The sequence below is a fragment of the Anser brachyrhynchus genome (assembly GCF_964034855.1).
Source record: "Anser brachyrhynchus genome assembly, chromosome: 30".
NCBI lineage: Eukaryota > Metazoa > Chordata > Aves > Anseriformes > Anatidae > Anser > Anser brachyrhynchus.
The window spans coordinates 367164-377429 of NC_137723.1; the positions used below are offsets into that span (position 1 = coordinate 367164).

The 10266-nt window shown below is 54.8% G+C and overlaps 2 protein-coding genes across 6 annotated transcripts; one reads left to right on the forward strand and one right to left on the reverse strand.

Moving 5' to 3' along the window:
• The first annotated feature begins 684 nt into the window (after positions 1 to 684).
• Positions 685 to 6014, forward strand: LOC308184189 (tripartite motif-containing protein 10-like). Its single transcript, XM_080571022.1, has 7 exons — positions 685 to 3285; positions 3747 to 3842; positions 3926 to 4156; positions 4293 to 4441; positions 4654 to 4787; positions 4926 to 4985; positions 5291 to 6014. The coding sequence occupies exons 1-7, from the start codon at positions 2872 to 2874 to the stop codon at positions 5806 to 5808; spliced, it is 1602 nt and encodes a 533-aa protein (XP_080427148.1). The 5' UTR covers positions 685 to 2871; the 3' UTR covers positions 5809 to 6014.
• A 76-nt stretch (positions 6015 to 6090) lies between these two features.
• LOC308184233 (killer cell lectin-like receptor subfamily B member 1B allele B) lies at positions 6091 to 10259 on the reverse strand (the record flags this gene model as incomplete). 5 transcript variants are annotated; one of them, XM_080571137.1, is made up of 6 exons in its annotated part: positions 6091 to 6527; positions 6687 to 6799; positions 7201 to 7355; positions 7603 to 7749; positions 7884 to 7973; positions 9557 to 10259. In XM_080571137.1, the coding sequence occupies 6 exons, from the start codon at positions 10257 to 10259 to the stop codon at positions 6404 to 6406; spliced, it is 1332 nt and encodes a 443-aa protein (XP_080427263.1). In that variant the 3' UTR covers positions 6091 to 6403. The 5 variants fall into 5 exon arrangements, with proteins under 5 accessions (XP_080427263.1, XP_080427265.1, XP_080427267.1 ...); XM_080571139.1 differs by having other exon boundaries at positions 8735 to 9807; XM_080571141.1 differs by lacking the exon at positions 9557 to 10259 and adding an exon at positions 8735 to 8873 and having other exon boundaries at positions 7884 to 8097.
• Positions 10260 to 10266: the final 7 nt, after the last annotated feature.

The following is a 10266-nucleotide window of genomic DNA, read 5'->3' on the forward strand; positions in this document are numbered from 1 at the left end:
TGTTGTAGACCTGATACCCCGTAAATGCGTGGAAAGTTGAACATCTCAAGATATCAAGCCTCCAAAAAGACAAGCCACCCTATTAGATTTTGAAGACATCATCCCCCCAGCAAAGGGTAGGTTAAATAGCTTGAATTCTCTTTCTTGCCCTCTTCTTCCTCATCCACAGCAAATGTGACTCTGGATCCCGAGACAGCCCACCCTCGCCTCATCCTGTCCAAGGACCAGAAGAGCGTGCGATGGGAATACATGCTGCAGGAGTCGCCCGACAGCCCCGAGCGCTTCGATGCCGATCCCTGCGTGCTGGGTTGCGAAGCCTTCACCTCTGGGCGCCACTACTGGGTGGTGGATCTGGCAGAAGGGCAGTACTGCGCCGTCGGGGTCAGCAGAGAGTCTCTGCCGAGGAAGGGACCCGTCAGCTTTAATCCCGAAGAAGGGATCTGGGCCGTGCAGCAATGGGGATTCAAGAACCGAGCCCTTACCTCCCCTCCGACCCTCCTGAACCTGCCACGGGTCCCCAAAAAGATCCGCATCTCTCTAGACTACGAGTGGGGCGAGGTGGCGTTTTTTGACGTTGAGAACAAAGTCCCCATCTTCACTTTTCCTCCAGCCTCCTTTGCCGGGGAGCGGATCCGGCCTTGGTTCTGGGTGGAGCTGGGCTCCCTCTCTCTGGTCCGATGACCCTCGCCTTCCTGGTTCGTCTTGCCATGAAGCTCCCGGTGAGGTACTGGGAGCCCTAAAAGTCGTGGGGAGGTCAAACCAGTGCTTGAGATCATTGTGGGGCCAGCTGTGATGGGAGGCGGACAATTAGGGACATCACCAAAGCCACTGGAGCCTGGGGGAAGCGTGGTCTTCACCTTTCGCTTCATCTCACTGCACTTTAACAACACTGATGAATTCCTCTTTAATGTCTGCTTGTTCTTAGCCACCTGTAAAAAAAAAAAGAAAATTAAAATTAAATTAAATCTTGTCTTTTACCCCACCATGGGATGGGCAACTGGTAGGTACCAGCTCACAATAAACCACTTGAGACTCTCCGGAGGATTTGATTTCTTTTTCCAGCTGGTTCAGCAGAGGGATCTCCAGGTCTTCTCGGATGATGCCTGCAGCCCGTATGGCTTCTCCTTGCAGCATCTGCCCTACTTATCCTACTGAAAAATGGGAAATTTGCCATGGATCCTATCATGGGAACAGGCAAGGCAAGGGGATGCTGCCTTCTCCCACCTACGGGTAATGGCCAGAGCATCCCAGGCTCTCAGCCCTATGCTTTTAATTTCTCTTTCTGCAGCTTTCTGGGCCAGAGACCTTCATTATTGCCCTTGCAACCCATATTTGTGGTGGCACTGGCACAGGATAGACGGGAGAGGACACAAGCAAGGGGGAAGAGGGAAAGGGAGGGACAGAACATGTGTGGCCGTGGACCTTAAGATAATAATATATATAAACTTAAAAGCACACGGTGTAGCAGCTGAAAATACCATTCCTCCCTACTTTGAAGCAGAAATTAGGGCAGAAATAAACATTAAAAAAAAGGTTCTTTTTTAAAGGAATTAACTGTCGACGTGGCAAATGCCACCAAGGAGCAGCCGCATGTGGAGAAGCAGCAGCGACTTGGGTGCGAGTTTGTCAGATTGTTTTTGATGTAATCCAAAATTGCAATTAGGAGGGAGTTCCTGTGCCATTTGTAACCCACGAAAGAGGCTGGAAAATGAATTTAAAAGCTGCCCAGCTGCTTGTTAGGTGAGCGCTGTGCTGCTGGCGGGTGCTGAGCCCCCAGGAGGTGGTCGAGCTTGGTTGGTCGCTGTGCCGCCAACACCCCATCTCTCTCGAAAAGATATTTTTTCCCATCGCCAAGAATGACGAAGCGTTTTATCCGAAGCTTTATCGGGCCAAATTCTCCGTTGGAGACGCCGATCTGACAGAGGGATCATATATGAGCCTTTCCCTGGCAGGGAGACACCAGGCAGCACATTCCTCTCCGTGTTTCCTTAAATAGGGCTGGTATTTCCCTCTGCCCCGCATGTGATCTGCCTGTAAGCTCACTCAGCCTGCGCTAACCCACCGTAGAAGAGCGCCGTGGGTTAAATCACCCCACGCTTTAAAAAAAAAAAAAATCCACAAGGATCTCATTCAGCTGCCTAACAGGTAAGCGTCTTTTTGGGGACATTTGTGGCAAAGCTGTCACCCACCCTGGCGTTGCTGAGCTGTTCTTCCAGGGATGGATAAAAATTGGGTTTGCACCCTGCGTGGTCCATCTGGGTGGATTAAGCTGATGACAAAGGGGGTCGTGTTGCTGCAGGAGGCTTCAGGCTCTGTTTTTTTTAGGGATATTTAGCAATTCGAGGTAGTTTTCACCTTCGAGATGGGGTTTGTGAAATATTGGTGTCTTGGTGGCTGTCCCACTGCCTTTCTGCCTTTAAAGCAGCTTGGCTTCTGCTCCCATGGGAAGACTGCACCAAGCTCTCTCCTAGCAGATTCCAGAGGAGGAGAAGGCACAAATAGCAGGTTAGAACCTGAGCTTTTTGGGGTGAAATGTCTGTTTATGCTGGGTGGGATGCTTGGCTCCTTCTTTAGCCCCCTCAGGACTGGAGACACCAATCTGAGATGTCTACACCCGTGATGGAGAGTCAGGAGAGATGAAGCTTGTGCCAGATGCCTGAAAGACAGATGTTAATATCCGTATCAGTAGCAAAAGAAAAAATATAGGGCTTGCTAGCTGGAGATCCATCCCTTCCAAAAATCAAATTCTAGAAGAGATTTGAGCCTCCCTCCACTTCTCCTCCTTCCTCCACCCATGCCGAGACCTTTGATATTTTCACCCCGGTGCAGGTGGCGAGGGGAAGAGAAAGGGGAGAGGCTGGAGATGCTGCCATGACTTCTGCTGCTTCTCGAGTGAGGGAAAGGGGAGAGGAAGGCACCCACCATCACACCACCCCGAATCATCGACCAGATCCTGAACACCTGAGCTGCGACTCTGCCGGTCGCGGAGGCGGCACGGCCAAATCCTGGCCGGAGCGAGGAAGGTTTGGAGACGCCGAGGCCGCCAGCCACCGAAACCATCTCAGGAAAGGGAATTTCCAGCCCAAACTCCACCTGGAGCATTTAGAGGAGAAGCTGAAGCTCTTGGGTCTGGAAGGAGGCGGAGAGGAGGAGCAGCTCTGCTCGTGGCGTAAGAGGACGTTCGCCTTCGGGGGGGATGCGAAAGCATCCGGCTGCGGTGCACCGAGGGCTCGCGGAGGAGCCCACGGAGAGGAACCTGCCCAGGAGGACAGGGTCAGGCCCGTGGTATTATTATTTGGGATTTTTCCTTATCTGAAAGTGGTGTTTTTTGTCCACCTTAGAGGATGCTGGAGTTTCTTGGAGCATCTTGGGATCGCAGGCTTCAAGCCAGCTTCCTTTTACAGTTCTTTCTGGCTGTTTTTGCACTGTGAAAATAAATAACTGGAAATAATTGGAGAGAACTAGGGAAAAAAAACACTTGATTTGACTAGAAAATATGAAATTATTAATTTTCAGGCCAAAACCTTCACCCCAAAACAGCTAATGGATATTTTCTAATATATTTCATCTAAAAATGAAGCTGCGTTCCTACAGAAGCATCAAGAGTTTCCCTTTTGTCCCCCTGTATCTATTCCTTCACTCCTCATGTCCATGCTGCAAATTTTTCCCAGCAAAAACCAAGCATCGCATCCCTTCCTTCCCCACTCCCTCCAAAATATCCCCCCAAACTGTTTTTCCTCCTCCAGGAGCAAATTCAGAGAGACTTGGAGAGCCTCAAGAAACAAAGGGAAGAGCTTTTGGAATTCAAAGCGAGCGGGGAAAGGCGATGCCAGGGGTATCTGGTAAGAAGCTGTTGCCATCACCCAGGAAAAATAGAGGTGCTGGACCAGCACGGTCCATGCTGTCATCTTTCCACATCCTACAGACACAGACAGAGGCCGAAAGGCAGAAAATTGTGTCCGAATTTCGGCAGCTGCGCCGGTTTCTGAAGGACCAGGAGGTCGTCCTCTTGGCCCAGCTGGGAGAGCTGGACAGGGAGGTGATGAGGAGGCAGGAGGAAGAGGAGGCCAAGGTGTCGGGGGAGATTTCTCTCCTTGACATCCTCATCTGGGAGGCGGAGAAGAAACTCGAGCAACCCGTGAGCGGATTCCTGCAGGTTGGATGCTCCACGGGGCAAGAAGGGAGAGGGTCCAGCATCGATCCTGGTGTTGCCTTTGCTTGGAGCCTTCCCCCAAATTTCGGGAAGGGGAACTGAGGCTTTTTCTCTCTTTTTCTCTCTCTTTCTGTTCCAGGGTGCCAGAAGCACAGTGGGCAGGTACGTGCTCCTTTGCAGTGTGAGGGGTCATCCCAGCCACCATCCCTGTGGTTTCTGGAAGAGAACTGAAGGTTTTGGTGGTTCAGGCAGGGTCGAAAAGAAACCTGGAGGGACAAAAAGGTGCCCCTGAGCCCCAGGGTGGGGATGGCACAAAGGCAACAGGGAACCAAGTGTCGTCCTTCTGTACCAAGCTGCTTGGAGGCTCCGAGCTTGGGACTGAAGGATATTTTGGGGAAATCCAGCTCATGCCTCATCCCCACATCACCCATGGGGCAGCTGGAGGAGGGATGGTCTCATCATCTCAGGCTATGCCATCTCCATACGTCCCAGGACTAAAGGGAAGGGTTTGCATCCAGGTGGGAGATGGGCAGTGGCCGGAGGATGTTGGAGGCCTTCTCGGACCTGGAGCGGAGGCTCCGTGTCATTTCTCAACAAAATGCCGTCCTCAGAGAGGTGCTGGGGAGATTTCAAGGTATGGTGGAGTTTTTTTCTGCTTGGGGTGAGGCAGATCTGTCTGCTCCTTCCCTGCTGTAACATCCCAAAAAAAAACGAGTGGATGCAAGCAAGCAGCTGGAGATCATGACATCCAATGTTGTTCTTCATCCCCTAGACATTTTACCCTCTGAACTGGAGAAAGAGGTAGAACCATCTCTAGGAGGAGAGGGAAAAGGTGAGTCCTTGCAGACAACATCCTGCTTGGGGGATGCTCTTGCTCCAGCAGTCGTTTTTAGCCGTAATACTGCTTAAAGCATCTGGGAAATGATGGGTTGAGCTCAGTTTGGGCTTCCTGAAAACCCAAAAGAGCTTTGCCCCATGCTTAACGTCAGGCAAAGCTGTCCCAAGCAGGAGGATATTGAGACATCGCTTCTCACGCACCCAGGAGAGGCAAATTTGTGGTGCTGGGGCTTTTTCCAGCCCCAGCAGGGCTTTGGTGGGGTGACGCCGCTTTCTGCCACCCATTTTCTCCATCCCAAGCAGCGTTCGTGACTCTGGACCCCGACACCGCGCACGCGAGGCTCGTCCTGTCCCGGGACCGACGGGGGGTGAGGTGGACGGATGCCGGGCAGGATTTGCCCCCCGACCCCAGGCGATTCGACGTCTCCTGCTGCGTGCTGGGCTGCCGGGGTTTCGCCGCGGGGAGGCACGGCTGGGAGGTGGAGGTGATGGCTGGTGGGACCTGGGCCCTCGGCGTGGCCCGAAATTCCCTGCCCAGGAAGGGCTGTTTGGAGTTTCGGCCAGAGGAGGGGATCTGGGCCGTGGGGCGCTGCGGGAATCGGTTCCGAGCTTTTGCCTCCCCCCCAGCCACCCTCCCCACGAGTGGCAATCCCAGGAGGATCCGGGTGGTTCTGGATTACGAGGAGGAACAAGTGGCTTTCTACCTTGCTGAGCAACTCCCCCCTGTCTTTACTTTCCAAAAAGCCTGCTTCGGCGGGGAGAACATCTTCCCTTTCTTCTGGGTGGGGAGAGGCTCCCACCTCCGCCTCTGCCCCTGAGCGCTGAGGGAAAGGAAAGGGGCTCCTCAATTTTGGGATGCTCGAGCATCGCCATCCCCTCCCTGATGCAGGCAAGGGGAGATGAGCACCCCATGTTCTCCCAGGGGCTTTGTTTTGTGCTCGTGTTATTTTTATGACATTATAAGTTTTATGACATTATAAGTTTTTCTACCAGATCACCCTATATATATTAAAAAAAAGGCAAACCATTGAGTTTTCTTTCTGTAAGATTTTCTACGAGATCATCTTATATATATCTAAAGAAAAAAATAAGGCAAACTATTGAATTTTCTTTCTGTATTTAATGTTATCTAGGGCTGTGGGAAGGACCAAACTTCATGACCACTGCTCTGGGGGCTTTGGGATCAATCCCCTTTCTCCCCCTGCAAGCCTGTGGAGGACAGCAATGTTGTCCCTACCCATCAGGATCCTGGCTGCAGTTGGGCTTTCCCCGTGCCCTGCTGCAAGCCAGCAAAAGGAGCTGGGGTAGAAATGCATTGCTCCTCATTCACCCTTTGCTTGGGTGCCAAGGAAGAGGAAGGGGGCAGGTGTTTGCTCCCCAAGCCCTGGGGACCCAAGACTGGACATGGGGTGGCTACAGGGAGACAGCATCCTTCTCGCAGACCCATCTGGACTCAGCGTTGCAGCCCTCGGAGTGAATTTGGGAACCTTTCATCAGGGCGCAGCTGCCGCTGGTGGCCGAGCCCAAGATGCGGAACCTGCAGGAGGAAGGAGAAGGTCCCTGTCCTGGGGCTGGTGGGGACAGAAAAAACCCTGCTTCTCCTAGAGGTTTTCCCCCAGGAGCAGGATCTGACCGAGTTCTCCAGTTTTTAGGGATGCAGCGATTTGGGGACAAAGCCAAGGGACGGGGCACTCACTGCTTGGTGTCCAGCATGGAGCCGTCCAGCCACATCCAGGTGCCTTTGGCCCCTGTCACCGCCAGCCCGATCCAGACGTAGCCCCTTCCCTGCGTGACATCCTGGAGCACGTGCTATATAGGAGGGGGTGTTGGAGGACTCTGATCCCCTTTTGGGGAGCAGGTGCCCTTTGTGGGGCTGCTCTGGGTCTCCCCATCCCTTTTTTGGGGGGGCGGATGCCCTTTGTGAGGCTGCTCTGGGTCTCCCCATCCCTATTGCAAGGGGCAGATGCCCTCTCTGTGATTGTTTTAGGGTGTCCTGTGCCTTTTGGGGTGCAGCTGCCCTCCTTTTGGGTACTGGGGGGGGGTGGTTCAGGAATGCTCCTGGCAGGGGTGGGAGCTGGGATGGCGGGGACATGGGTGCTGTTTGATCCCCATCTCCCCTCCCCAAAAAGGATGATTTACCCAAGGGAGATGCTGGGTGTGGGCTGGGGGTTTCCAGCTGCCCCCCACCCCAAGCCAAGCCCCTGCTTTACCATCTGCTCCTGGTTCCGGATGATGAAGAGGGCAGAGCCCTTTTGGGCGCAGTCGTCCCGGCTCCTCTGCCAGTCCCGGCTCTCATGGGACACCCAGTAACACCAGTTCCCGTGCTGCAACCAGTCCCGGGGACACAGCAGGCACCCTCTGCCATCTGAAAGGACAAGGGGGGCCGAAGGATGCAGCCAGCCCCCACGGGCCGGATTCTGACCAAGGCACGGGGCTGTTTGATCCAAGAACAGCTCAGGTTTGGGCACAACCTTTTTCCTTCCAGCATTTTGCTGCAGCGAAGACCCCTGCGACCTGGAGCATCTTTTGCATTATAGGGCCACGCTCTTAAGTGGTTTTGCACCCCAAAATGGGCCCGGATGGCCAGGGTTACCCCAGGATCACGGGCTTACCCATCTTGGGTGCGTTGCACAGGGCTGCCTTCAGCTGCAGCCGAAATCTCTCCAGGCAGCCTCTGCATCCATTCTCCCAGTTTTCGGTGTCGGTGGCTGATGTGTTGAGAGTCGCGTAGCACTGTCGCGAGTCTTGCAATTGCCAGACTGCCAAAAAAAAAAAAAACAACAACAAAAAAAACACTACTAAATCACTGCTGGTGTCTTCCAGGGTCACCCTGTCCCCGCAGGTGCCACTGTACGGGTGCAATTCACGGGTGGCTCAGCGGTGCCCTACTCACCTCTTAGCCCCAAGGTTATCACCGCTACAGCCAAACCAGTGCTCAAAGCCCATCCGGTGCTGGTGACCAGGTACTGGCGTCGAGGGAATCCTGTGGGATGAGATGAGCCTGGATTGTGCCCACCCTCACAGCCCCGTTGTGGCATGGGGCAGAGGGGATGGGGGGCACGGTGTCTCCATCCGGCCTCACGATGGCACTGCAGCCAAACAGGAAGCTGCAGCTTGGAAAAAAACAAAAAAAACAAAAAACAAAAAAAAAAACCTTCCTCGCCTCTGCTGCATGAGAAAGCAAATACGGTCCTAGGTTTGTATTAATTGTGTAGGGCACGGGGGAATTTTCAAGCCTGCAAAGGATGGTGCGGCTCCATCAGTGTTGATGCTGGTCGGAGCGAAGCGATACAAAACTGGGAGGAGATGAAGGACTGGGAGATGTCCTGGGGTGCAGCGTGGCTGTGTTCCACTTCATCTTACCCTTTGCCCACCCTGCGCCCCCCCCCAAAACTGCACTCGGAAAGGTTTGGGGAGCCCTGGGAGTGTTGGGAGCTTCTGGGTGGGCAGCTCCGCATCCCAGTGGGTGGTGGGAGCATCCTCCTGCTTGCTCGGATCACCCAGCCAAACGCAGTGCTCCTCGGGGCTTTCTGCTCTTCAACCCCACCAATTTGCCAGCCCACACGTCCCTCTTAAACCGAGGGACCCTTCCCAACGAAGCCCCCTTCCAAGCCCATCTTCCAAGCCCCCTTGCCCGACCCGCATCTCCCCAGCCCCAGGCTGGAGGAGAATTTTGATGGTCTTGAGCCACCAGCGGCTGCTCCCTCCCTACGCCATAGACCCTCCGCCACCCCACAGCCTCACCTGTCATCCCACCGCCTTGCTGCCTCCGTGGGGCGCTGCGTTTTGCCCCAAACTTCAGCACGGTGTAGCCCTCCTCATCCTCCATCACCCAGAGGCACGGTGATGAAGGCTGCAGCCACCACGCCAGGCAGCCTCCAGCTCTCCACTAAGGCATCGACGATGCCGCGGCCACAAAGGAAATGAGGCCTCGAGCGCTGCTGTGGTCTTCGGGGCAGTGGCCCTGGCTCACACCCACGCTGGTGATGCTCTTCCTCCAGGCGCAGCACCATGGGGAGGTGCAGAGGTCCCGGTCCTGGTGCAGAGCTTGGGTCTGTGCACGGGGATGCTCCGACGGCGCAGCTCAGGGGCCTGAAGCGTCACCTTGCAGCTCGCTGAGCACACAGCCACTGTCAAAGCTGGGTGTGCATTACACAGCCCAGCACCTCACCGCACTGCACAGCACCCCACGGCACGGCACCCCGTTGCACAGCCCCATGGGAGGCAGGAGCAAAGAGCAGCCAGGACCTCATGGAGTTGTTTGAGCATGAGCAAAAGGGGCACCGAGATGCTTTTCCTTCTTCCTGTGCCTCGATGGCACGCTCCTGGGGCACAAATTAAATAAATTAACTTACTTCCAGCCCGAGTGGTGCAAATAAGAGGGGAGAACGGGAACCACCATTGTACCTTGGTTCAAACCTCAAGGAGCTCAGAGCAAGGATGAGCAAGCACAATCCCAAATCTTGTTGCCTTGAAAAAGAAGCACGGATGTGGAGTGTGCTTGGAGGTGGAGAAGAGCACAGGGGCAGCAGGACACAGCTGCAGGGGGATAAACTGCCCCCTCACCTTGCAGGCTGCCGGACGAAACCCTTCCAAAACCACAGGATGAAGCAGTCCCTGGCCCCTTGCTGAAGGATGGCGGCAGATCCGAGCCACATCCCGTGCACGTCCCGGCTGAAACAGCCGCTGCTTGCTCTGCCGTGAAACCTCTCAAGGGCTCCAGATTTCCAGCAGCAGGATCCCGTGTACCAGACGACCACAGCCATGGCACGGCACGCACATCCACAACACAGAAAAGCTTTTTCCACATTTCCTTCCTCCTCCCGCCAAACCCCCCACGGCCCAAAAAAAAAACACGTATTTTGCTGATCCTCAGATTCTCCCTGTCTGCAGGGGAGCAGAAGGGAGAGGGATGCTGAGCACAAATCCCTCCAAAAGCTCTCTCTGCACAGCCGGAACTGTCCCCCCCCTCATCCCCCTTGGCTTTTTCCTGTGCCTCTGTGCAGCATCCCGGCCAGCAACCGGCTTCCCCGAGCTTCCAGCAGCGCTGTGGGGCCAGGGATGTGCTGGGAGCTGGGATCCTGCGGCCGGGACAGGGCTGATCTGATCCAAACTGGGCTGAGCATCCCGGTCCCCCCAGGGAGAGGAAGATTTGCAGCCCTGGGGGGCTGCAGAGTTTGGAGAAAGGGGAGATTGCATCGAAACGGAAAGGCTGGTGGGAAATAAGCCCACGGGGAAGTGTCACCCACTCACGATTTGGTCGTAGCATTGTGGTG

Bases quoted from the DNA above. Each gene is read 5' to 3' on its own strand.
- LOC308184189 (XM_080571022.1), top strand. From the start codon at position 2,872: ATGACTTCTGCTGCTTCTCGAGTGAGGGAAAGGGGAGAGGAAGGCACC. The intron at 3,286-3,746 runs GTATTATTATTT...TTCCTCCTCCAG, and splicing joins AGGACAGGGTCAGGCCCGTG to GAGCAAATTCAGAGAGACTT. The intron at 4,788-4,925 runs GTATGGTGGAGT...TTCATCCCCTAG, and splicing joins GGTGCTGGGGAGATTTCAAG to ACATTTTACCCTCTGAACTG.